The sequence below is a fragment of the Bos javanicus genome, chromosome 8 (genome assembly GCF_032452875.1).
Source record: "Bos javanicus breed banteng chromosome 8, ARS-OSU_banteng_1.0, whole genome shotgun sequence".
NCBI lineage: Eukaryota > Metazoa > Chordata > Mammalia > Artiodactyla > Bovidae > Bos > Bos javanicus.
The window spans coordinates 51,740,202-51,766,925 of NC_083875.1; the positions used below are offsets into that span (position 1 = coordinate 51,740,202).

Genomic DNA, 26,724 nt, shown 5'->3' on the forward strand with positions numbered 1-26,724 from the left:
TCCATGGAGGGGTCAGGTAGAGATAAAAGAAAAATATTTCAGTCCTGCTTACAGAGGTGTAATTATTAAATTGCTGGTACATCATAATTAGTTTGAGGGGAAGGGTTTTTTATATCTGGAAAACACAGATTAAAAGTAATGTTTCGGATAGAAAAATAAGCATTATAACTGTATTCACCAGTTCACTCAGTAACTAATCCTCTTGTTAAACTTTTGATGAAGTCATCAAGTTTCCTTAAGATTCTTTCTTAACCAGTTCCTCAGTATAATTTGAGATTTAGCAGAGTACAACTGTCTATAAATGACAGAAATATTTAAAGAGTCATGATTAAATATCCAATCATAATGTAGTTGATAAGAAATTTGCTATGACATGCAACATTTTGAAATAACTGCTGCTGCTGCTAAGTCGCTTCAGTCATGTCTGACTCTTCAAGACCCCATGGACTGCAGCCTACCAGGCTCCTCCGTCCATGGGATTTTCCAGGCAAGAGTACTGGAGTGGGGTGCCATTGCCTTCTCCTTGAAATAACTAGAATAGAGCATACTAAATTTTTAGAAATTTCATGTAATTTCTAGAATAACCCCAGTTTTAGTCACTCAGTCATGTCCAACTCTTTGTGACCCCTTGGACTGTAGCCTGCCAGGCTCTTCTGTCCATGGGATTTTCCAGTCAAGAATACTGGAGTGGGTTGCCATTTCCTTCTCCAGGGGATCTTCCTGACCTAGAGGTTGAACCCTGGATTCGATTGCAAGCATATTCTTTACCATCTGAACCACCAGGAAAGCCTAGACTAGACTGTACTGTATTAATAATGTACTAATAATGTACATTATTAATGATAATAATGTACGAATCCATACTGTATTAATAATATCCATACATTATGGATATATATATTTTAAAAGGTTATCACTCTTGTAATAATAATGTTCACTAAATAATTTAATGTACTAGTTAAATATTTCTCTCTGAGATGCATTATGGCCTTCTAAAACATCTCAAAGTTAGCTGGAGGTCAAAAGAATTACAATTAAAAATTGATACTTTGGAAGTTTGTCAGAAAAATATCAAAAGATTTTGAAGTTTGTCTGAAAGATATCAGTCCTATCTACTCAGTCAAATAGGATCATGGGTTGCTCTGAAACAGTAGTTATTCACTTAGCCCAAGTAACAGTACAGTCCACGGGATTGCAAAGAGTCAGACACGACTGAGCAACATCACCAAAAAAAAAAACCAAACCCAAAAATAACAATAAAATATTTCAAAGGCAAATACAGAACAGATCACTTAAAAGGTAAAGAAACTTAAAATCTGTTATCAAAGGCAATCCAGTATTTTAAGAAAACTTGTCCTCATCAGAGAGAGAAGCTTAAGTTATAGACCAGTTTAGTTTTAAAATATACTCAATTTAATTTATTCTAAACTTAGCCAGTCCTGACTATGTACAAAGCTCTTTTTTCAAGGTCCACTTCCCACAATCCTCCCCTCACTTTCTGTATCCATTACTTTTTCTTTTTCATCCAGAAATCATTAGCTCTCAGGCAGACTTCTTTTCTTTTTCCTAATAAAATGCAATTCTATTCCTCATATACCCTCTTTATTCCTCATATACCCTCATATAGCCGAAAACATATATCCGGCTTCCTACTGTATACAGAAATGCTTCCTTTATTATTTCTGTTAACCCTAATTACATGTTTGAATTAGACTCCTCAACTCTTGAAAACCTTAATTTCTAGTGAAAACTAAGAATGAAGCAATTATGAACTGTCTTACTTTAGCATTCTGTAGATTGGTCAAAGTAAATGCCTGTGATAATTTGAAAAAGATTTGCTTTTTTATAGAGAACATCTCAGGGTAGCTCCAAGCATATTCATTAATAGTCCTAAATATCTTTAGTTTCTCTATTTAGTAATTGATGTCTCAGTATCTTATTTTATTTGGGAATGACGAAGCTATTCAACAGATTTTCATCATTTAAAGCTTAATTTAACACAGCTGTAAAATTTCACATTACCAAATATCTGAAGAGATCATGCTCAAGTAGACATTCCTAAAACATAATTATTCTTTAAAAGTTCATCCAAAGCATTTATTGCACTTACAAAAATTTCATCATACCAAATTATTTTTCTTGCTGACAAATTTGCAACAGATATAATAAGGCCTTATTTGACTTCTATTAAACCGAGGCACAATAAAGATATTATGTTTAATGTTGGTGACTTTAAAGACGTGTCTGTGTTAATTAAATCAACAAGCTTAAACGTTAATACCAAGTATTAATGTAATATTGAATATTTCCCAGTTCATGTGAACTGAAATTAATTCTGGCCAGTTATCTTGTGTGTGTGTGTGTGTGTGTTGTTTTTTTTTTTTTTGAGAATTTATATAAGCACTTAATTTCCTTTAATCTAATTAAGTAGTGCTCACTTACAAATTAATTTTGATAATACCATCCAAAGGTAAAAACAAGGATAATGCACACATAAACGTATAGACAGGCACAACCAGAGATCCCATAGCCTCATTTTCTAAACTTAGTTATGAATCAGATATTACAATATGAAACTCATTAGCTTATAAATAACAGTTGGAATAGGTAAAGTTTAAAAGACTTCTTACCCATTCCCCGAGCCTGAGAGCTCTGATCAGGCACACAGAGAGAAAATCAAATTCTCTGCTCAGTCGTGTTCAACTCTTTGTGACCTTGTGGACTGTACCCGCCAGGCTCCTCTGTCCATGGCATTTTTCAGGCAGGAAATACTGGAGTAGGTTGCCTACTCTAGGGGATCTTCTTGCCCCAGGGGTCAAACCCTTGTCTCTTGTGTCTCCTGCATTGGCAGGCGGATTCTTTATCAGAAAGGAGGGTTTTCATTGCTTTTCTCTAAAAGTTAATTGATAGTCCTCCTCTAAGAGAGTGATTCTCAGCCCACCCTTTACACTGTCAGCTATGTAGATCTGACACAAGAAACCAATTTTTTCAAGAAAATAACATTTACATATTTACAGGGCTTCTGATATAATGGCAATATTAAGAACGTAGACTTGTACTAATGGGAATAAGTTTTATTGCTGTAACTTTAGACTCAAATACAAAAAATTTGGTTCACAGTTGAAAATTATTATAGTGATCTTGAGTGTTAATTTTTCACTGAATGTCTTTATAGATAAGGGACTGCAATTTGTTAGGACAGATGACAAGAAGGGAGGGCACTTCTGCATCTGGATGGTGGGACACATTCCTAGCAATTATTATGGAAGCCTGCAGTTTGGGTGACCACTGAATATTGGTGGAAAGCCAAACCCTAGAGAGTGCAGAGTTTCCCCTCTTCCGTCCCTGTGGGCAGAGCAGTTATTTTCACTGTCTACCCTTCCACATTATAAACAGCAGATAGTTTTGCAAGCTCAAGGGAGGGGACCAGAGGTTTTCCTAGAAGTTTAAGAACAAATTCCAAATTCCCTATGACCCCATGCCCATGTTTCTGAAAAAGAGAAATGATCTTCTGGGCATCCATTAATGAAAAAGAGTTAAAAAAAAAATCCATAAGCAATTTGCCTTGGGTCTTAGAGTGCTGAGGTTAGTCCCTGAAAGTAAGTATGTAACCCTCAGGAATTTTATCACAGCTCCACCCAAGGCCTCGAGTAGAAGGAAGATTTTCCTAAGAATGGTCCTGTAATTATCCTGTTTTAATTATAGCTCCAGAAAACTACAGCTCTTTGTGTTTGTCTCTGTCTAGCCTTTGGGGAAATCCTCAGGACTTAATTCTCACTCCCTTGTCCTCCTAATAGCTAATCTGGTTTGGAAAAATACCTGAACGTTTGTTTGGGTTAAGATTTTCCCCTGACCTTTTCCAGGAGTCATTTGGACTCTTTGGGTCTTTCCAGACCTTCCAGTTGTAGCCCCTCCTTTCCGTAAACAGTGTTGACTTTCAGAACCAGGTTGAGTTGGGTGGAGGAGCTCACAACCGAGCACATCCCCTTTCTGGGGCTGAGTCTTCAGCAATGCCAGGTCTGGCCCTGGGATGGCCACTGGGTGTAGCTTCCAACAGAGGTGTTATGTCCAACTTTTCTGGGGCCACCAGGCAAGGTTCACCACTGTTGCACCAGGAACATGACCCTTGGGAGCACTTCATAAACCTTTTGAAGGAGCACTAGTATATGACTTGAGAAGGAATGTAATTGGGGAAACAGTTTCCAGTTTAAAGGCTGTTGTCTTAGTGAGTCAATGATCTTGGAATAGTTTAGACATCTTGTTGGTTTCCTATAGGTGACCTCTCTAAACTCACTTTCCTGTTTTTGGTTCTGTTATAATTTTGGATAGAAACTTGTTTAGAGTCTCTCATATGTGCTATAGAAGAAAATTTGAATTATTTTTTTCTGAACTGAGAGAGACTCAAAGTTTTTGCTTACTCTTTGCTTCCACTTATTACATTTTCCTGTTGTATTTGATAATATTTTTCACTCATCCAGAGTGTGTTATATAAGAGTTCTAGGATTAACTAGAGGTAGTAAAATGCTCTCACTACAGATTTGACCCCTGTGTGTCTATTGGGTAAGTAGGAAGTGAGTCCTTTAACTCTGTTCTATGTCTCTAGAGATTCTCTAATCATTTTCTTAAATATAGTGTATATCTTTGTCCCTATATCAGATTTTAAGGGGTTCTGCTTTAAATAAAGGAAAACATTTTATCATCATGTTATGGTGCTAGCTTTTGTTTTTATAGAGGACTAAGACCATTTGTTTTGTTATTGTTGCAGAGTTTTATTTTCTATGTACAATTGTAATTTCCTAAGGAATTAGTCATTCATGAAAGTCATTCATGAAAGTCATTCATGAAAGTCATTCTGTAAGCTTGTCCATATATTATTTGCTCAAATTTTTAAAAAATTTCTTGAAAAAATAGGATACTTTCCAAGGCCATTTTTAATATATTCTGAGAGTATTTTATTTTTACAAGGAGTACCAGATATCTAATCTGAAAAATTCCCATTTGATCTCTAGACACTGGTTATATACATTCATATATAAATGTAATGATAAGTATTTCTGAAAAATTTTTTTGTTTTTTGAGTGTGTGTTTCCTGGGTCCTGATATGCAAAATGTTTATTGTTATGGGTCTCAGAAAAATTTGAGAACTCTGTAGCCTGTCTGCACTCATGTCCCCAGCCTAATCTCTCACCGTTTCTCCTGCCAGGCTTCAGGCCTGTTGATATTCAAGACATTCCTAAGCCACCTTTCACCCTTTCTGGCCCCTCTGTCTACTTTCTGCTCTGTATTCTAGTCTGCCCTACACTGCCACCAGCCCCTCTTTTCAACTCCTGTTATTTTTCCAAAAACAAAGTAGGTGCCATCTCCCATATGACCAGCACTGACCTAAAAATCTACTCACTGTCTGTGTTACTTACATGATCCCTGTATTCTCACTTTTGTGAGCATACTTGGTATTACAGTTGCTTGTCTTTCCACCCATAATTTTTTTTTTTTTTTTGGTAGTGAGATCAGAGAGTCCAAGAGGACAAAAGAGAACTCATATTAATAAATACTCTGCTGATAAATAAAGTGCACATAAATTTTTGGTTGTCCTTCAATAGGACATTAAACTAGACCACCTTTTCCTGGTTATATATGGGATTTATATTCTTTTAGACAAGAAAATAGAGAAGAAAATAAATATGAATTATAGTTCCATCACCCAGAGATGAGTGTTAACATTGTAGTGTTGTTTCCTTCCAGTTTTTCTTCTATGCATATCTTTATTTTACATAGCTGATTGTATATATAATATTACCACCTGTGACATTATGTATCTGTAAAATGTAAGCATATCTTCCAAAAGCTTATTTATAAAGGTCATAATAAATCCTTTTTTAATTAATTACTGTGATAACCTATATTCCAATGTACGTATATTTTTATGTTCATGCATTTCTGTTTTTTTTTCCCTATAATTCTGTATTCATTGCCATTATAGACTGTGTTTATGTTCCCCCCAAATTAATGTACTGAAGCCTTAAACCCAATGTGATAGGGATGGGGCCTTGGAGGAAGTAATTAGGGTTAGATTAGGTCATGAGATTGGGACCCACCTGGTGGGATTTGTGGTTTTTTAAAAGGAGTGAGAGAGAGATCTGTGTGTGTGCATACCAAGGAAGGGCCATGTGAGCACGCGGTGAGAAAGTAGCTATCTGCAAGCCAGGAAGAGCCCTCTCACTAGAAACCAAATTTGCCAGCACCTTGATCTTGGACTTCCCAGCCTCTATCTAGAACTGTGAGAAGTAAATGTCTGTTGTTCAGGTGCCCAGTTCATGGTATTTTGTTGAGGCAGCCTGAGCTGACTGAGGACACTGGCTATAGGTTTCAAAATGACAGTGAGGTTTAAAACTCTCACTGAATTCTTTAATAGCCACTAAAGAATATAATATTCTTCCCTGGTGGCTCAGATGGTGAAGAATCCGCCTGCAATGCAGGAGACCTGGATTCGATCCCTGGGTTGGGAAGATGGAGCAGGGCATGGCAACCCATTCCAGTATCATTGCCTGGAGAATCCCATGGATGGAGGAGCTATGGGGTTGCAAAGAGTTGGACATGACTGAGCAACTAAACATAGCACATGCAAGGTCTATAATATTGGCTGTTAGGCTTTGTTTGCTTAACAGAAGCATTTCAGCTTCTCTGTGGGGGTATTATAAATGATAAACTAATATATAGGATATAAGGGTATATATATAATATAAAGGATGTACATATAATATATAGGATTTTGATAAGGCTGTCTTGCCAGTGAAGATAAAAACACAAGGGATAAAGTACAAATTTATAGTAATTAATAAAAGCTAACATGGGTACATACAGCGTCTCAGGAATTGCACATAGTACTTTACATATATAAATTTGTTTAAATCCATTTAATCCCAGTGTGCCAGCAATAAAAGCTCAGATCTTTCTGAGCCATGTTCATAGTGTTCAGAGCATGAACCCTGAGCCAGACGGCCTGGGTTTAAACCTTATTTCTGGCACTTCCTAGCTGTGTGGACCTGGATTCCTTACCTACTCTAACCTGTTTCCTCAGCTGTAAAATAGTGTGAATAGGTAATTATGTTTCAGGATTGTTTTGATTAAAAGTTGCTACAAGTCAGCCCTTTGTATGGTATCTGGTCTGTGTTAAGTGTCCCATAAATGTGAGCTTTGATGGGTCATTCCCTTTTGGATTAGAGATATCAGTGTTAGGAAATTCTGTGTCAGTCTTGGATGTATGAATTCATTTGCCCAACCGGTCATTTCCCACAGGACAAGGCTGAGCCCCAGGCTGCTTGCAGGGCAGTCAGAGGCAGACCTACTGCCTCCTCAGGCTGTGACACGTGCTTCTTTGGTCTGACTTGTCCTTCACCAGATCAGGGGGCAGCAGACTTTTTCTGTAAAGGTACAGATTGTAAATATTTTAGGCGTTGTGAGCCACAGATGGTCTCTATTATAACCACTTGACCCTGCCATGGTAGTGGAAAAGCAGCCGTGGATGACATATAAATACTGACTCTGTTCCAGAAGAACTTTATTAATGAACACTATAGTTCGAATTTCAGGTAATTTTCATATGCCATGAAATGACATTCCCTCCCAGCCAATTTAAAATATAAAGCCATTCTTGGGACTTCCCCGGTGGCTCAAATTGTAAAATGTAAAGCCATTCTTAATTCTTAGCTCACAGATTGTACAAAACAGGCACTGCTATCATGAGTTGGTCCCCAGACTCACCTTGTCCCTTCGCAGAAGGTGCTGTGATCAGTGGGGCCTTTTTACTTTAAATTCCAAAAACTGAAATCAAGAATTTTTCTCCATTCTTCTCCGAGATCTCCCTGACTTTGGAAGCAAGGTGTCTTGAGATGAAGAGTTTTACGGACCATTGCTCTCTTTCCTCTAATTTTTAACCCATCAAAACATATTGGCAGTGAACTTGTCATTTGAAAAGTCCTGCTCTTAGGGACTTTTATGTTATACTGAGAAGAAATAAAAATAACCAACGGATGTGAAAATAATGAAATTTGCTGAAAAGCACTGAAAAGTATAGGCAAAGGAAAAAATGGGTAAGAAAGGCACACTGTTAATAAACAGAATCCCCTTGTCAGAAAACACACTGGCTACTGTTTTTAATGAGTCTGCCATTCCTGCAGCTGAAATCAAGACACATTTCAAATTCTTTAGTTTTTTTTTTGAATTGCATAAGAGGGCAGCAGGAAAGAGATGGTGCTGGAGTAAGGAGAGATGAAAGCATTACGTTCATAGTCTTTTCTGCTAATTATAATCTTTAAAGTTACATGTAAATAGAGTTCGTTGGATTTGATTTAACTCATCCAAGAATATAAGTATGAAGGGAGAAACTTATTGCTGTACTCACATAGTGATCTTCTTTGCAAGAAAACCATTTTATTTTCAAGAGCAGTGGACTTTTGTGGACTGACAAGAGATTTTCACCCAGAAGCCTGTTCTGAGCTGACCATCCTATTTATGGGCGTTGGAGCCCACAAAGCCCATGGGAGCCCCATGTTGACCTAACAGAGCACAGCTGTTTCCTTTCACCCCAGCAATGGAAGTGATGGCCTTGACTCTTGAATGCTATCACATAGGCTCCTTCTGTTTTGTTTTTGAACAGAAAACATCCTGTTTCATCATGCTTATTGAATAGAATAATTTAAACATGCCTTGTGGAAATAATATTAATACTTTTACTTAACCTAAGATTTTTTTTTTTTTTCATACCCACATGATGTAAAGTAAGAAGAGTAATACACCCTGCTTGTGCTTAGTTACTCAGTCGTGCCCGACTCTTTGCAGTCCTTTGGACTATAGCCCACCAGCCTCCTCTGTCCATAGGATTTTTCAGGGAAGAATACTGGAGTCTGTTGCCATTTCCTTCTCCAGGAGATCTTCCCGATCCAAGGACAAACCCAGATCTCCTGTGTCTCCTCCATTGCAAGCAGATTCTTTACCTGCCAAGCCACTGGGGAAGCCCAATACTCCCTGTATGCACTTAGATAAATGTGAGGAATATACATATAAAATAAGTTCTTATTTTTCTGTAATTTTCCCTTTTTGAAGTAATTTTCTTCCTATTTCTTTTTGGTTGGTTATAATTATTTAAAATGGTTAGAATATCTGCTTTGGGGGTGATGAGAGAATATTATATTTTATATGTTAGCTGAATTTTGAGATTCATGAAATAAAAGAATATTACCCATTCCTTAGAGTCCTGTAGCAAATCTCTAACTTGATCAGATAGTTTGGAGTAGTGGCTTTCACACTTTTTTTTTGAGCTTGACCTCCAGTAAGAGATGTATCTTTTACTTAGTGACCTGGTACATTCAAAAATGCATGTGCATAGACACACACATATACACATGAGCATAGGAGTACACAGAAATTTACCTTCGCCTCAAATTTCTTCCAAAACCTGCCATTCAGCTTTGGGTCACTGACCATATGGTGAAATGCATACTTCAGTGTCATTTTTGGCACACCTTGTATTTTATCAAGGATTGTAGATTGCTTACGTATTCCTCATGCCATGCCAGTGATGCAAATAAGGCATGTCATTTGGATTTATTGTTTTCTCATGTACTTGTGTCTTTCTTTGAAAGACAGGTATATAATACTCTAACTTTAATTTAGTTCCGATATCCTCTTTGTACTTTATATTTGAAAATTCTCTCAGTCAACTGAAAGTATAAGTGTACGTTTTTATTGGAGAATAAAATATTGTGGTAATTAACGATAATTGTGAGGCTATGGATTTTAAATGTCCAAATGTTATTATATAAATAGTTAAGATCATAGGTGTGAATTGACATTGTTGAGAGAATATGATCCCTAATAATTTGGGGGAAACCATTGTGTCTTTGTGGGATTGTTTTCAGTGAAATTGCATCACCAGCATTAGGCAAATCTTTTAGCCCAGGAGATGAAGAGGAGGTGAGTCTGGACCCCAGTCAGTTTCTATTAGGGAGGAAGGACCTTACAAACTGTGGCAGAATCATCACAGGCAAAAGCTACGCTGGCAGAACTAGCGCCATAATATCTTGATTTTACACAGACCTCATTTTATAGAGAATGTTTATTTAGTTTTGCAGAAGCTTCATTCAGGCTACAGTTAGCAATGTTGAGGAATTATAGTTCCTGCCCTTTTATATCAAGCTTTAAAAATGGGTCTACTAGAATTTTTAATAATAAAACTATAATCGTAATTAATTTTTGAATAAAATTTCAGATTTATATTTGTTTCCCAGCAGTTCATCCTGTAAAGGCAACATTTAGTTTTGGAAAATGTTGATTTTAATATTTGACCATTTGGTGTTATGTCAAAATGTGTATTTGGTAAATTTCTAAAATAAACACTCATGTCTCTACTCATTTGTCCAGTCCCAGTGAAACAAAAGTTTCACAAAATCATAATTGGTTCCATTATGTGCAGTGTACTCTGATCTTTTCTGTTTTATTTAGTATTTTTAAAAACCACTAAGTTAGTTTTACCATCTGCTAATATGTCATGATCTACAGTTTAAAAATGCTGAGACTCAGTGTACTCTGGGGATAGTAATACCATCTGGGAGGGGTCATTTTTGTATGCAATATTAGGATGGTTTTCTTCCTCAGAATGCTTTTAGGATCTCAAAGACATGTTAAGACTTGTAAAAAAAAAAAAAAGTTAATGCTACTGCCAAGTAATTTTCTGTAGTGGTTGTACCAGTTTACACACCCACTGGTAGTGTCTGAGAATTCCAGTTGTCCCATATCCTTCTTAACACTTGGCATTGTCAGTGTTTTTAGATTTAACTGTCATAGTCAGTGTGTGGTAGTTATCATAGCCATTTTAAATGAAGTCCATCTAAAATGTCTCATGCCTCCCAACATTTTTCAGCAGAATGTAAATGAAACAGTTGATCTGTTAGTTCTGGTATTTTGAATAGTCATTCTCTTGCTATTTATGGTATGTTTATCCATTGTAGTGAGCTGTCACCTTTTATTGCTGTCATAGTGGCTCAGACTAGCAGCTTCTTCACTCTTTCACCAACAGAGAATAAAGTAGATTAGAAATTTTGTGTTTGGGTTTATAAGCCCCCAGTCCTTCTAAGTGCTGCTTCAGAGCCTTAGTGGTGCAACAATACATATTCTTTTTGCAGACCTCAGAAACAGCACATTCTCTTATCTGTTGCCTGTTCAGGTCCCTGTCCCAGATCCCCTTCTACTCCATCAGCCTCAATTACTCTGGACAAGGATTAGTTTAGTGAAGTCTGAGAGTGTGGATGAGGGGAGCAGGGACAGTCAGCCTAACTCCAAAGGAAAACAGTGTTTGGCTGATGACTAGTAGATTCAGCTCTTCACTACGGGTCTGGGTGGGGTTTCAGAGAAAAGAGAAGGGAGTTCCTGGCAAGGTAAGGAGCCAGCCACTGTTGGTATCATGGGAATTTACTTATTTTGCTTATGTCAGGAGGCCAGCCCTACTGAAATCCTTAGTACCATTCACACGCTAGTTCATGTTTATGAGAGTCACATAAAGCATCAGGCAAAAGATTGGGCCCGTTTCCAGTCTTAATTCAGGGTGAATTCAATTCATGTTATCTTCTTGGCTCCACTTTCCCTTTGTGGCATGTGTAACCAGACTTCCTTGAGAAAATGATCAAGAGGGAGGGCACCTGAGGAAAGCATCTAATTTAGCCTCTTGGCAATATACAAGAACACAACTATTTTGCATTGTGAATCCGCCTTCGTTAAATATGTTTGGAATTGATCAGCGCAATGATTTGTTAAGACTTTTTTTTCTTCAATGTCTGCAAAGACCGTACTGAGCTTCCCAGGTGGCACTAGTGGTAAAGAATCCACCTGCCAAGCCAGGAGATGCAGGAGATGTGGTTTTAATCCCTGGGATCAGGAAGATCCCATGGAGGAGGAAATGGCAACCCACTCCAGTATTCTTGCCTGGAAAGTTCCATGGACAGAGGAGCCTGACGGACTACAGTCCATGGGACTGCAAAGAATCAGACATGGCTAAGCAACTGAACACACACACACAAGGACAATACTATAGAAATACAGAGGACCCTGATTTTTTGCCCTTCATTGCTCTGCATAAACCTGTACACCTATAGACCATTGCACACAGTTGAGTTAAACATGATGTAAGAATGATCAGTGAGTTAAGTCTTATTAATTGGTATTTTCTTGAAAGGCTCTACCCACGGTTGGTAAACTGTAATCATGAAAGTCATCTGCTTTTCCTCTTTATGGTATTCTTTCATAACCTCTGCCTGTTCTTTGTATTGTTTTGTTTCAACTTGACTCAGCCTTGAGGATGGAATAAATTAAGGCCTCAGACTTTTATGATACATGGGTTCAAAGGGATTCTTAAAGGGTGAATTCTCAATATTAATTGATTAAAAGATTTGTATGTGAAAATGTTTTCTGCAACATTACATGAAGAGAACATTCCCTCATGTGATGGCCTGAAGAGTTGCCTGATGCTCTCTGCTTAGTATAAATAGAGATGAATAAATCTCCAACTTTCTTCTTAGTTGTATACATTTTATAGTAAGACAGTCACAAAAGATACAGTTACAAAGAATCAGCAGCTTAGTCCCACTCCATTTAATTTTTCTCCAGGTTTTAAAATTTAAGCTCATTAAGTTGACATTGGATATTGTTCCCAAAGTCAGCCATCACTTGTCTCATCACTGCCTTGCCCTCAAAGGAGCAAGAAAGTTCTGTCATTACTGATTTTGGTCACCAGTGTATGCTTCTTTGTGTAACTTCTTGGAAAGTTTGACGTAATCAAGACAGTTAATCTCCCCTTAGACAGTTAGGTCAGCAGAAAATATTTCTCCTTCCATTTAATGTTTCCTTTCTTAGACCTAAGGATATGGGGGTGAAAAGCAAACTCCAAATGAAAAAGAGTTTTCACTTTTGCTTCTGGAAGTGGCACTAGAATTCAGATTGCAAAAATAATGTTTTTTTGCAGCCACACCAAGTAACGGGATTTGAGCAGCTCTTCTATATTAGGGTGTTTAAAAGAAAGTGATTTCCTGTACCTCTGTGCCTCCAGTGAAAATATCTTTTTTGTTTTCATTGATAATAAAAGTAGTACATGCTACTTTTATTAATAATAATGAATTTAAACCATGTATGTAAAGTAGAATGTGAGGATTCCCATAATTGGTGTTTCCAATCAAGATGTGTGTGGTCAACATAAATGGATGGTACTTGGCATACTGTTCTATAACTTGTTTTTTCCCACTGAATATTTTACAGGCTCTTTGCCACATCAGTGTCTGTGAGTCTGTCTGCAGCATTCTTTTTAAATGACTCTATCATGTAGATGAATTGGAGTTGATTTATGTAGTCCCCTCCTGATGGACATAACATCACTTCTCATTTTCTCATGTTCTAAATTTGTGTTGTTCAAGATGCCAGCCACCAGCCACTTGTGGCAGCTTAACTTAATTCAAATTAAATGATGTGTAAAAATCAGTTCTTCAGTCACATTAACCATATTTCATGTGCTCAGTAGCTCTGTGTAAGTAGCACAGATGGAGAGCTTTCCCATCATTATGTAAAAATGTATTGCTGCTGCTGCTGCTAAGTCGCTTCAGTCATGTCCGACTCTGTGTGACCCCATAGACGGAAGCCCACCAGGCTCCCCGTCCCTGGGATTCTCCAGGCAAGAACACTGGAGTGGGTTGCCATTTCCTTCTCCAGTGCATGAAAGTGAAAAGTGAAGGTGAAGTCGCTCAGTCGTGTCCGACTCTTAGCGACCCCATGGACTATAGCCTACCAGGCTCCTCCATCCATGGAATTTTCCAGGCAAGAGTACTGGAGTGGGGTGCCATTGCCTTCTCCGAAAAATGTATTAGACAGTGCTATTCTAATCTGGTTTTCAGACTGCTTTTTGAGTGCATGTTCCTTTCTTTTATTCATCCATTCTTCATCCCTTCAGTAAATAATTATTAAGTGCCTCCTATGTGCCAGGCATTGTGCTAGGTACTTCGATATACCACGCATAAAACACTTGCCCTCATAATTCTTAATATTGTATCAATGAAAAGTTTTAACTGCTTCCAATAATGTATTTTTGGTTTAGTCGTTAAGTCATGTCCAACTCTTGCGACCCCATGGACTGTATGGTTCCCCCTGCCTGCCAGGTTCCTCTGCACATGGGATTCTCCAGGCAAGAATACTGGAGTGGGTTGCCATTCCTTTCTCTAGGGGATCTTTCTGACCCAGGGGTTGAACCGGGTCTCCTGCACTGCAGGCAGATTCTTTATTGTCCGAGCCACCAGGGAAGCCCTATATGTATTCTATATCATGCTGTTATATTTTAAAACATGTTAAAATAGGAATGAAAACAAATAAGATAAAAATGTACAAAATTCCACTGTAAAAATTTTTTTATTGGGATATAGTTGATTTATGGGCTTCCCAGGTGGCTTAGTAGTAAAGAATCTGCCTATCAAGCAGGAGGCAAAGGTTTGATCCCTGGGTGGAGAAGATCCCCTGGAGAAGGAAATGGTAACCCACTGCATTATTCTTGCCTGGGAAATCCCATGGACAAAGGAGCCTGGCAGGTTACAGTCCATGAGGTCGCAAAGAATTGGATATGACTGAGTGACTAAAGAGCAGCAGCGGTTGATTTAAACGTCGTGTTGCTTTCAGGTGTACAGAAAGTGAATCTGTTATATGTGTATCCACTTGTTTTCGGATTCTTTTCCCATATAGCCCTATACAGAGTACTGGGTAGAGTTCCCTCTGCCACACCGTGGTCCTTATTAGTTATCTGTTTAAAATGTACATAATTTCTGAAGTAGTCTTCCCACCGTGGGAGCCACTGTTCCTAATGGTGCTCTTGGACTAGGCGGTTATCTCTAAAGGTTCTTCCAGTACTGAAATTGAACTGTTGTCACATTTTAAGTAGGTCTTTGATTTTGATATTTGTAGGCTTTTCCCTATACTATCTTTGTTCTTATCAATTTATTTAGCAAGAATTTATTAAGTTCGTACTATATGCCAGGTAGGTGCCAGGAGATTGAACAGGTCAGGGTTCCTGCCCTCACATGAGACAGGCTTGCACATCAGTTATTTCTGATACCAGGTATTCTGGAAATGCAGCGAAGGGACATATAAAAAGGGAGATGGCTTGGCAGAACAGAAGATGTGTGCTGTTTTGTTATGTACTCAGTTGCTCAGTTGTGTCCAACTCTTTGCGGCCCCCTGGACTGTAGCCCGCCAGGCTCCTCTGCCCGTGGAATACTGGCGTGGGTTGCCATGCGCTCCTCCAGGGGATCTTTCCCATCTAGGGACCAAACGCATGTCTCTTGCATCTCCTGCATTGGCAGGTGGGTTCATGGTTTGGTAGAACAGAGGATAGTTCTCATGAACATGACTCATTTGTGGATTGCACTCTGTTGTGGGACTTCATGGAATCATAGATTTTTCCAACAGGTAGTTTTTTTCTTTCTGGTATTTCCTTTCTCTTGGAAAATATAAAATCATGAGCCATTGATTTAAGAATATTTAATTACTGTTAATTTTCCCAGTAAGTATCTTTATGTTAAACTTAGATCTTTGGGTTGGAGAGGCTTTACATAGGACAGAAGCTGAGTACAAATAATTAGGTAGCTCCTGTTTGAGAGAGGGAAGCAAAATCACCCCCCAGAGGTGTGTGTTTATTCATACTTTAATTTAACAAATATTTAAGAAAATACCTTCTATGTAGAAAAAACATTTAATTCCAAAATAATTTCTCAAGAGGCTTTTAGTTAGGGAATTCTGAAGAATATAAAGGATAATAAATACTATTTACCAAAAATTAAGAAATGAAAAAACTGATCATGTGTTTTTTGTTTCCTTTCTTTTAGGGCAAGTTAAAGTGTTCAGAGCTCTTTATACGTTTGAACCCAGAACTGTAAGTATATTGGTCCCAATACTGACGTAAAGGGACTTCCCTGGCAGTCCAGTGGTTAAGACTGTGTTTTCACTTCAGGGGACACAAGTTTGATCCCTAGTCAGGGAATCCTGCATGCCATAGGGTGTGTACTTCCTTTTGTCCTAAATGGCCATGACCTGCTGCAACCCTTGAATTGACTATGGACAGAGTCCCATGTGGTTCAGCCCCCTTCTAAGTCCTCCTGTCCTCTGCTCCTTCCTCTTGGTGGATTATTCCAGTCTAGATTTGGTGCGCAGTAGAACTCACCTATGACCTCTTTCTAGACTTATGGCTCTGCACCCCTCTAAACTCTGATTACACCCTTCTTCTTCCATAAAGACTTTCTGATCATCCCCCAGTGGAGTGAGACGTCTGTCCCTGCTCTGAATTCTACACTTGGCTTGAAATCCTGCTTACCAGCACAGTGTCTAGGGTGGAGAACACAGGGGTTTCAAGCTGCCAGTAGCTTTAGGACCCACTCTGCCTCTTTTAACAGCTGTGTGACCTGTTAAATTCAGAAATTACCTAACCTCTGTGCTTCAGTATACTTTTCTGTGAAGTGAAAGTTATAATAATAATTTCATAGAATTTTAATGAGAATTAAGTGATATTATTGTGTAAAGCTGCTATTACTATTAAGGAGTCATTGTTACTGTTAGAAGGAGTGCTATGCTATGCTATGCTAAGTCGCTTCAGTCGTGTCCGACTCTGTGCGACCCCATAGACGGAAGCCCACCAGGCTCCCCCGTCCCTGGAATTCTCCAGGCAAGAACAGTGGAGTGGGTTGCCATTTCCATCTCCAGTGCATGAAAGTGAAAAGTGAAAGTGAAGTTGCTCAGTCGTGTCTGACTCCTAGCGACCCCATGGACTGAAGCCTTCCAGGCTCCTCCATCAATGGGATTTTCCAGGCAAGAGTACTGGAGTGGGGTGCCATTGCCTGTGATTTCTATATTCATAGACTCTTGTTGTTCAGTCACTAAGTCGTGTCGGACTGCAGCACACTAGGCTTCTCTGTCCTTCAGTATTCCTGGAGTTTGCTCAGACTCATATCCATTGAGTCAGTGATGCCATCCAACCATCTCATTCTCTGTCTCCCCCTTCTTCTCTTGCCCTCAGTCTTTCCCAGCATCAGGGTCTTTTCCAATGAGTCAGCTCTTCACATCAGGTAACCAAAGTACTGGAGCTTCAGCTTCAGCATCAGTCCTTCTAATGAATATTCAGGGTTGATTTCCTTTAGGATGGACTGGTTTGATTTCCTTTCTGTCCAAGGGACACACAAGAGTTTTCTTCAGCACCACAGTTTGAAAAAAGCATCCATTCTTTGGCACTCAGCCTTCTTTATGATCCAGCTCTCCAGCTCTCTTAACACATATTTTTGATTGGTTGATACATTGATTACTTTAATTCAACTCCAGTTCTACTCCAAGATGGAATCTCTACTGCTTTTTAAAAGTCTTAGTTATTATCAAATGCACAGGAGAAAATATAATTCATTGCATGCTAAGTCGTGTCCAACTCTATGCAACCTTATGGACCATAGCCTGCCAGGTTCCTCTGTCCATGGGGATTCTCCAGGCAAGAATATTAGAATGGGTTGCCATGCCCTCCTCCAGGGAATCTTCCCAACCCAGGGATTGAACTTGTATCTGTTATATCTTCTACATTGGCAAGTGGGTTCTTTACCACTAGTGCCACATGGGAAGCCCATTTAACTCATTCGGGTCTTTGTTTTTGACCACAGCACACAGCCTGCTGAACTTCCCCAACCAGGGATTGAACATATGCCCCCTACATTGGAAGTGTGGCATCTTAGCCACTGGACCACCAAGGAAGTCCCTACCTCATTAGGTTCTTTGAATATTCCCCATTTAAAATGCTATTTTTAATATCCATGGTCCTGAGGATCCTGGACTATAGAGCAGTGCTGCCAATTCATTCTGTATGTACTAGATGGTCATTAATGACTACCCCATGCCCTGCTGGCCCCACACTCTGCTCCTCTCCATCTCCCCTCAGTCCAGATGTTAATGGGGAGGCATCTGGCTGAGCAGGTAGCCCCTAGGTCTTAGAGGGTCTTCCTGACTGGTTAAGTGCCTGTGCTTTACCAGTTGTTCAGTATTTTAAACATCATCCCAGAACTAGGTTAGTCTTACATTTGTTTTCTGAATGAGAATTTCTGTTAGACAAACTCAGTTTGGTCTCTCCCCTGAGACCAAGTAGCTATCTTCTCTAGTGGGATCAGTGTACTGCCAATACATCCTAAACTCACCTAAAAGTCACTGAGACAAAGCAAGTTGGAAGGGCTGAGCTGTGAGAATATCGCTGACATGTGCAGTACCCCAGGAAGACCTGGGTCCAGTTTTTTGCTATTGTACTACTCTCAGGAATAGGCACAGCAATGCCCAGCTTTCTTGGTGAGCCACTGAACAAGTAGGACACTGGAAGCTTGTCGCTCCTGGTTCTTCTGGCCAATCTATTTCTTCTCTGTCTTGCTCGAAGGTAAGGTAGTCCTGGCACTACCCAGCCTTGTTTGGTTCTCATTTCTTGCCCAACCCTCAGTCTAATAAACCACCATATAGAGGTCCTGCAAGACTGGATAGACCAGTGTACAGTTGCACTGATGCAGAGAGGGCAGCATTTCCTATGTGCTGGATTTATGTTGATTTCTGCAAGGAAACCAGTAGGACCCACCTCTATCATATAGTGCTTACTGGACTCCTCTAGGTTTGCAGCACTATCTGTAGTGGAAGGAGCCCTAGAATGGGATTCCAAAAGCTGTTAGGAGCCCAGCCCTACCACTCACAAACTGTGTGATTTGTGGCAAGTTCTTGAACCTCTCCAAGCCTGCTTGTGAGATGGAGATTATACCCATGACCCAGCCCTCCCTTAATGGATTGTTGTAAGGATCAAATGAGATTAAGTATGCTTTGCAGGTATAGGGTACTGCTGTTGATTTTGCTGTATTGCATTATGTTGGGCTAGGGTAGGGAGAAACAAGAGATAATTTCCACAGCCATTGCCTTTTATCCTGGTCATGACACCATGGCAACCAGTAATGGCTATGCAAGATGCTCCGGTATGACAGAAAGCAGAGGTGGCACTGAAGGACAGGGACCCCAGAATCTGCCTGTCATGGTTCAAGTTCAGTGTCTACTGTGTACCTGCTGTGTGGCCTTGGACAAGCTCCTCAGTTCTAATGTGATGATAAGAATAGCACCCACTTCACAGTGTTGCTGGTGAGATTATAAGTGTCCAGGTCAGTGCCTGGCACATGGTAGTACTATAAAGTGCTAATGAAAGCATCTGTAGTGAATTTGATCTTTTTTCTTTTATTAATTCTTGGGACTCCAGATTGACAAAAGTGAAAAATTTTAAAAGGATGTCACAGTCTTTCCAAAAATTTTCATAAAATATATATTTGCATAAACCAAGAAAATTAATGCCTTGAGAATTATATGTTACCAAGAATATATGGAATAGGAACAAGGATATACATTACCAAGTTTGTACTCATCGCCATAACATCCCAGTGGCCAACAAGTAGGAGACAGGAAAAAAAATATGGTTAAAAACCAAAGAACAAACTGGAAATAGAGAAGTGCTTACTTGATTGTGTCACTCTTTTCCCATCATATTCCGTGAATATGATGCCAGGAATTTAAAAGTGGATCCTCATTGAACAGTTTACATTAAGTGTCCCACAAGTGGTTTCTTAATGGAAAATATGAATATTGGAGATAAAAATCTAACTTTTAAAACCATGAAATTGCCTTGTTGTCTATACTGCCAGCAGTCTGAAGAATTTGATGGAGCACCTCCTTAGCTCAGTTAGGGAAAACTGCTCCTAGTTTCTTTGCAAGAAGATATTTTACTCTTACTAGAGAGTAGCATTGTGTGCTGGGAGCTATTGATTAAAAAGAAAATAAACCATCCATTCTCTTTTCTCTGGCTGAAAAATAGCAACACTTTTTCTACCTGACTGAAATCGACTGCCTATTGTTGCTGCCTTAGTTGAAAAATAAGTCTGATCTAATACATGGCTGAGGCAGACACCGCTACTGAACAGCATTCATTAATTTAAAATCTGAAATAGCGCTGAGAAGTTTTGAAATGACTGTACTTGGTGACATTTTACAAATCATGCATTTTACCAAACCATGAATGACAATAATTATTTGAGACCATACAATTTAAAATATTGAGGTAAAATTCACATAAAACTAACCACTTTAAAATAAACAGTTCAGTGACATTAGTACAGTCACAATGTTGGGGAGCTGTCACCTCTGTCTATTTCCAAAATATTTTTGTTATCCCCAAGGAAAACCCTGTACCCATTAAATGCTTACCTCCCACTCTTCCAGGCTTTATTCCTTTTTATGATGAAGACTAATAACAGGGACTCGCGCGTGTGTGTATATGTGTGTGTGTGTGTGTGTGTCTGTGTGACTCTGTGTTCTTTGTTTCTTTTTAAGTCATTTGTTTGGTTCTTTGTTAAAATGTACCTTTTTTTCAAGGGTGAATGATCTTTGTGGAAATTTAGGCAAACTTGACCTTTGTGATTTTAGAAGGTCAGAACTGTCGGTAGAGATGACTGTGTCACTTACACATAAGCACTGATTGAGGAGGATTCATTATTAGACATAAGTGGGCAAGGTTAACTTCTATTCAAGACATTGAAGTCTTTCAGAACTCTTAGAAACTCAGTTACTCCAAAAAAATGCGAAGTTTTCACATATACCCTGTTTTCTTTACTTCCTTACATTCTGCTTTTTGCTCTCCTCCCATTCTTTACTGTCATCTAAAGGAGAGAGAGTCTATTCAGATTGCCAACGAAGGCCAATCTTACTTTTGTAGGGGTGGCCGCTGTGTCCTGCCGGGGATGCTGTGGTGGAAAGTGAGTTCCCTTTCTGGCCTCTGACAAGTAAGCCAGTTTGCAGAAGGGAACTCCTAAAGTAAATAGTTTGTTTCTCTAATTACTTATTATTTCCATCACACATTGGTTGTAATATTGAGCATAGATCATCAGAGCATTTTGGAGAAAGATTAGAGAAAATCTTAGAAGGCTTTACTCTCTTTCTTCTAAATGCCTATTTGCAGTAATTTTAAAATGTATGCCATTAATCTACATAGGTTCAGCTGATTTTGCATAGATATACTATGTGTAAGTCTAGTGTCTGCAGATCGAAGTGTAAATTCAACAGATGTTTCAGGAAGTGCTTTCTAGAAGAACTCAGACATTTTTTGGTTTCCTTAATCGTTTGCTATTTTATATATGAATGCATATTGCATCTAAATATTTATGAATTGTGGTTGCTTAAAGCATGATATACTATTCATTTATATTCAAGGAAAATAAAATAATAATAGAGATTATCTCTGAAACTAAATAAACTACTGGTACAGAGTCACATTTACTGCCCAAGTCTGCAGCTGAGAGAGCTCAACAAAAGGAAAATGAAAGAGTGAAGTAAAATTTGTTTCACTAGCATAATTGTTATTTGTATGGAATAGTAACCATAATCAAAAATATCAAAGCCTTTAAAAAATATTTTTCACACCAAAATTATGAAAGTAGTCCATGCTCATTATAGAATTTTATTCATAATTTTGATCTTATCCAGTGTGAAATTTTGTGCCCTACACTTTTCACTCAATATGGTAATGTAAACATTTCCCAATATATGAAACTTGCTCTCAATAGATATTATATATATGTCTGTGTATAATTTTTTTTTTTTTTTTTTTGGTTGCGTGGCTTGCATGATCTTAGTTCCCTGACCAGGGATTGAACCTGGGCCATGGCAGTGAAAGCACTGAGTCCTAACTACTGGACGACCCGGGAACTCCCTAGCCATCATTTAATTTAATAAAGTTATGCTGATAAATGTTATCTACTGATGGGAAAAAGAAGATGTTTAATCAAAGTGCCTGGCTTTATTCAAAGAGTTTGGTTGGTCCAAAAGCACATATTGTCCATGTAATCAATTAACCCTTTAGAACTGCTTGTGGTCCAGACTGAGTTACTGCTTCATATCTTTCAGCTCTTTAGCTTTATTAATGGTTGAATTATTTATTAACTGTTTTCATATATGAGATGTTCATTCTCTCCGAGCATGAAGAGATAAGGTAATGGTTTTCTCAAAATAAGGAGATAGTGATGTTGATATGAAAATGTTTAGATTTGAAGCCTAATCATTTTGGAGAGAGCCAAACTTCCAGCTGTTTTTTCATGGTTTTAATTGTAGACATTGATCCTTTTATGAAAATATATATATCACCATTTGAAATTTTTATAGTAAGAAACTTTTATTAATAATCCTGTTTTGGCATAAAAGTGCCTTTCTTTTATTGTGCAGGAAAATAAGATGTGTGTATGTGTGTTTGTGGAGCTGGGAATTCTTATTTGTTATGTTAAATCTTTGAAGCTTCTCATGGGAAGATTCACCTTATACGTATGTTAATTTATCAATAATGTTTTGTTATGTGGTTATGTGCAGATTTAAGTATGTAAAAATCTATGCTGCCTATAAGGACATTTTAGGATTTGGAATTTATGTAATTATTTTCATGATTGTGTTCTAATTCATGAAAAAAATCGCATAGAGTAAAACTTAAAGTTTTTTTTTCTTCAGCCGGATGAATTGTACTTTGAAGAAGGTGATATTATCTACATTACTGACATGGTAAGCCCAGTTAATATTTTTTCATACCAGGCATGAATTAAAGATATATAAGACTATTTTTCAGTACATTATTTACATGTACAGCTTTATAGAAATACATACACCCAAGTCGATTCACTTAACACAATTTGTAATAGCATAAGATCGGAAGTAACCCTTATGTCCATCAGTAGGAAAATAGTTGAATGAACTTTGCTGTATATACAAAGAAAGTATTATTCAGCCATAAAAAGGAGTGAGGAATATCTCTATATAATATTATGGGGTAATTTAAGTGAAAAACAGCAAGGTGAAAAAATTGCAGATAGTGTGCCTTTTCTTATCTAAAAAAGGATGAGAGGATATACGTATACTTATTTTCCTCAATTTAAAATAAAAAGTCAACGGAAGAGTTACACATTTTTAAAAAGTAGTTTCCTCTCTGAAAGGAAAGGGAAATAGAATGGAGGAAATATATAGACGGAATAGAGACTTGTAAAAAAATTACATCTTGTTTTGGAGAGCACACTTTGTAATCCTGTAAAACTTTTGTGTAGTTATAAAATTGAATGATAAAAAAGCAGTACCTGAAAATGAAAAGCAGAATGAATCAAATGAACTTAGTTGTATCCCAGAGAGGTAGAACACACAGAAAGGAACTATTTCAATTGACTTTAAAACTCGGCATTTTGACTGAATATCTCTAGTCAGATAATATAAGGAACAGAAAGAACTGCTGCCCCCACATTATAGACTGTTTTTAATCATGATGTTGTTGGAGAAATGTTGGTATTGTTATTCTGAGATTGCTGCAAGCATGTTGCAGTTTAGAGCAAATGAGTCATTAGGTCAATGATGTAGAAAACTGGGAGTTTCAGTCTGCAAGAAAGGGTATATAGATAGATATAAGATCAATGAACTTAAGTAGCTTTACATTTGAATTCAAAGTGTGTTGTTTTTTACCTAAAAGAAACAAAAATATTTCTTAATCTGTCCTTTGAATAGGTGAAAAAAAAAAAAAAAGACCATCCTGATAATAATATATTTCCCATTAAAAGAAAAAAAGTTCTTTTGAAAAATGTCTGGTACTAGGTTGAGAGCAGCAGAGGTATAAGATAAGCCCAGGACATCTTCCTATTAGAAAGCAAGGAAGCCAGCAAAGACTATGAGGGTCACACTGGAAAAACACTGGAACTAAATAGAAGAGGCTGCCACTAGTCAAAGATAGGACAATTTTAGCAATCAGTTAGGGCAACAATCCCAAGGATTGAAATACATCTACTCTGTTTAAATTCATGAGCTCCTAATGGTACTTAAAAACAAAACTAAACATCATTGGTCAACCTGAGAGAATGCTAGGGAACCAACTTTTTATTCTGGCAACTGTTAAGGAAAAGAATCAATATTTGTTCTGCCTTTTCTTTATGAACTTTATCTCCGGGTCACGTGAGAGTTGATGAGGAAAAGTTTGTCTTTAAAGTAATATTCTAGTTATTTAAGGGCTTCCCTGGTGGCTCAGCAGTAAAAAAATCCACCTGCAATGCAGGAGACACGGGTTCAATTCCTGGGTCGGGAAGATCCCCTGGAGGAGGAAATGGCAATCTCATGAACAGGAGAGCCTGCCGGGCTACAGTCCACGGGTTTCCGAAGAGTCAGACACAGCTTAGGCACTGAGCATGCAAGTGCATACTAGTTATTTAAATGAAGAAGGAATGATAGAATTAGAATGTCACCATTTGCAAGCCTTATGAAATAATGGATCCAAATGCTCATCATTGGTTACTAATGCTACAAATAGAGAGACCTAGACACTGAATGTCTCCTGATGGAAGAATCAATGCTACAGATGAAATAATCTTGCTGAAGTTGAATCTGAATCTAATTAAGCCTTTAGAACTAATCAACACTTTTTAAACAATACAAGGTGCAAAGGAGCACATTTTTTTTATAACAAGGGATGCAACATGCAAAATCCAGACTATTTGAAACTCTTCAGAACAAACTATTTTCTTCAACAAGCATATTGTGAAGGAGTGAAAAAAAAAATAAGTGAAGGGGGAAAATATAGACTAAAAGAGACGTAAGAGACAAATCATCCAGTCATAGTGTTTGGCCTTATTATGAGACATATCAGAAAATTTGAATATTGTACATATTTGATGATATTAAGGAATTGTGGAAAAAACTCTAAGCTGTGATAATGGTATTATCATTATGTCTTTGAGAAAGTCCTTATCTTTTAGAGAATCATATTGAAATATTTACAGATAAAGAAGATGATGTCTAGAATTTATTTCAGAATAATCTGAAGGGGAGGGGAGTTGTAAGTGAGGTAATACATTAAACAGTATTGGCTATGAGTAAATAATTCATGCAGTTAAGAAATGGCTATGTGTAGGTTCCGTACAGGTTTGCATTTTTTTTATGATCTTGAGACTAAGAAATTAGACTTTGGGCAAAAAAAATCCTATAGATAGTCTGAACTAAACATAATTGTTTTACTTCTCTTTCATATTATCTTTGTGTGATTTGTTTGAACATTGGAACTCTTCGATTGAAGTGTATTTGATTTGTTACAGGCAGATGTGTGTATATTTGTAATTTAATGATAAAGGGAATGGATAACCATAAGTAAGGAAACAAGAAGCTTGATCAATGTGACCAGGGCCGATGGAATTACTGTTCAAAGCAGTAACTCCACATTTGAATTGGAAGCGTGTATTTTATCTAAAAGAAGACAAAAATATCTCTTGCTCTAGCCTTTGAAAAGGCTAAAATGAGGCCAGCATGAGCCACATGGTTTTAATAGTGATTGAATGTAAACTGGATTTGGTGCCACTTAATTTAACTCTTCTTTCACCAGAGTGATACCAATTGGTGGAAAGGTACCTGCAAAGGCAGGACTGGACTGATCCCAAGCAACTATGGTAAGATGGCTGCAGTGGCTTTCTTGGGCTATATTCTGTGCATTCTCGATTATCTGGTTCCTGAGACCTTTCTGCTTTCTCCTATGGCTGAGAAATTGATGGAGTCATTGCTAGTCTGAGACATTTTCTACTCTGAGCCTTCTCTTAATAGAGTGGTCATGGACCCTGGAGGTGCTTGAACTTGACTCTTTGGCTTAAGAAAATGCCCATTGTAACATTCTTGAAAGAACTTAAGGTTTCCAGGGAAATGCTTTTGGCTTTACTTTATTCAAGGTTAGAACATTTTTCTTTTTTTTTACTTTCTCTTTTGTTTTTTAGACTAGCCCTTTCTTTAGTAAGTTACTTTGCCTTGTTATGTTAATTAATGTCTGGGGCAGTGATGTTCATTAAATGAATAATAGCACAGTGAGACGTGGGCCCTTGCCATGAAGCCACTTCTAGTTGCAAGGAGGACAAAGCAGACTTTGATAGAAATCTGCAAAGTAAAAAGTGTACACAAATTGATAAACCAAGGGTCCTGGTTTTTAATTCTTCTTCTACTCCTAACAATGAGGGACCTTACTTAAGGGACTTATCTGGTGCCCGTGGGACCATTTCTCCATCTGTATCATGAGAAGTTTGATTCAAATCACTTCCAAGGTTCCTTTGGACATTTTAATTAGATATATCCTTGGACCAATAGTGCTTGCATCAGGCACTAGTTCCAAACACTGTAAGGTGACTTACGAAATTTCTAGGAAGCACTTCACAGTTCCTAGGGGAGGAGAGGGGAAAGGAGGAGAGGGGAAGATTGCAAAGGAGAGGAGGGGAGGGGAGGAGACAGAGGAAAGGAGTGGAGGGGAGCAAAGGGGAGGGAGAAGGGAAATGAGTGAGGCTAAGCCCTTCACACAGGGGCCTCACTTACCTGGTCTAAGGGCCATATCATTCTGGATTTTAAAAGGCTTTAAACATTTCTACACTCCTCTTTGAAATCCCAAATAAACAACTTCTGTGCACTCCCTTCCCAGCTGCTCAGAGACACCGAGGGTGCAATATGTTCCTCAGTTGCTAGATCCCTGGTAGCCAAGGGAGTGTCCAGTTACAGCCCTCTGGTGGGAGGGGTGCATCTGAAGTCTCATTTGAGCAACAGTCTTCATGTGGTCACTCCTGCTGATTCTGT

The 26,724-nt window shown here is 38.2% G+C and overlaps 1 protein-coding gene across 2 annotated transcripts in view; it reads left to right on the plus strand.

Moving 5' to 3' along the window:
- Positions 1-26,724, plus strand: part of OSTF1 (osteoclast stimulating factor 1) — a 60,777-nt gene that overhangs the window by 15,169 nt on the left and 18,884 nt on the right. For both annotated transcript variants that reach the window (XM_061425557.1, XM_061425556.1), the window contains exons 2-4: positions 15,906-15,952; positions 22,609-22,659; positions 25,502-25,565. In XM_061425557.1, coding sequence (XP_061281541.1) covers positions 15,906-15,952; positions 22,609-22,659; positions 25,502-25,565 — 162 coding nt within the window. The remainder of the gene's footprint in view (positions 1-15,905; positions 15,953-22,608; positions 22,660-25,501; positions 25,566-26,724) is intronic.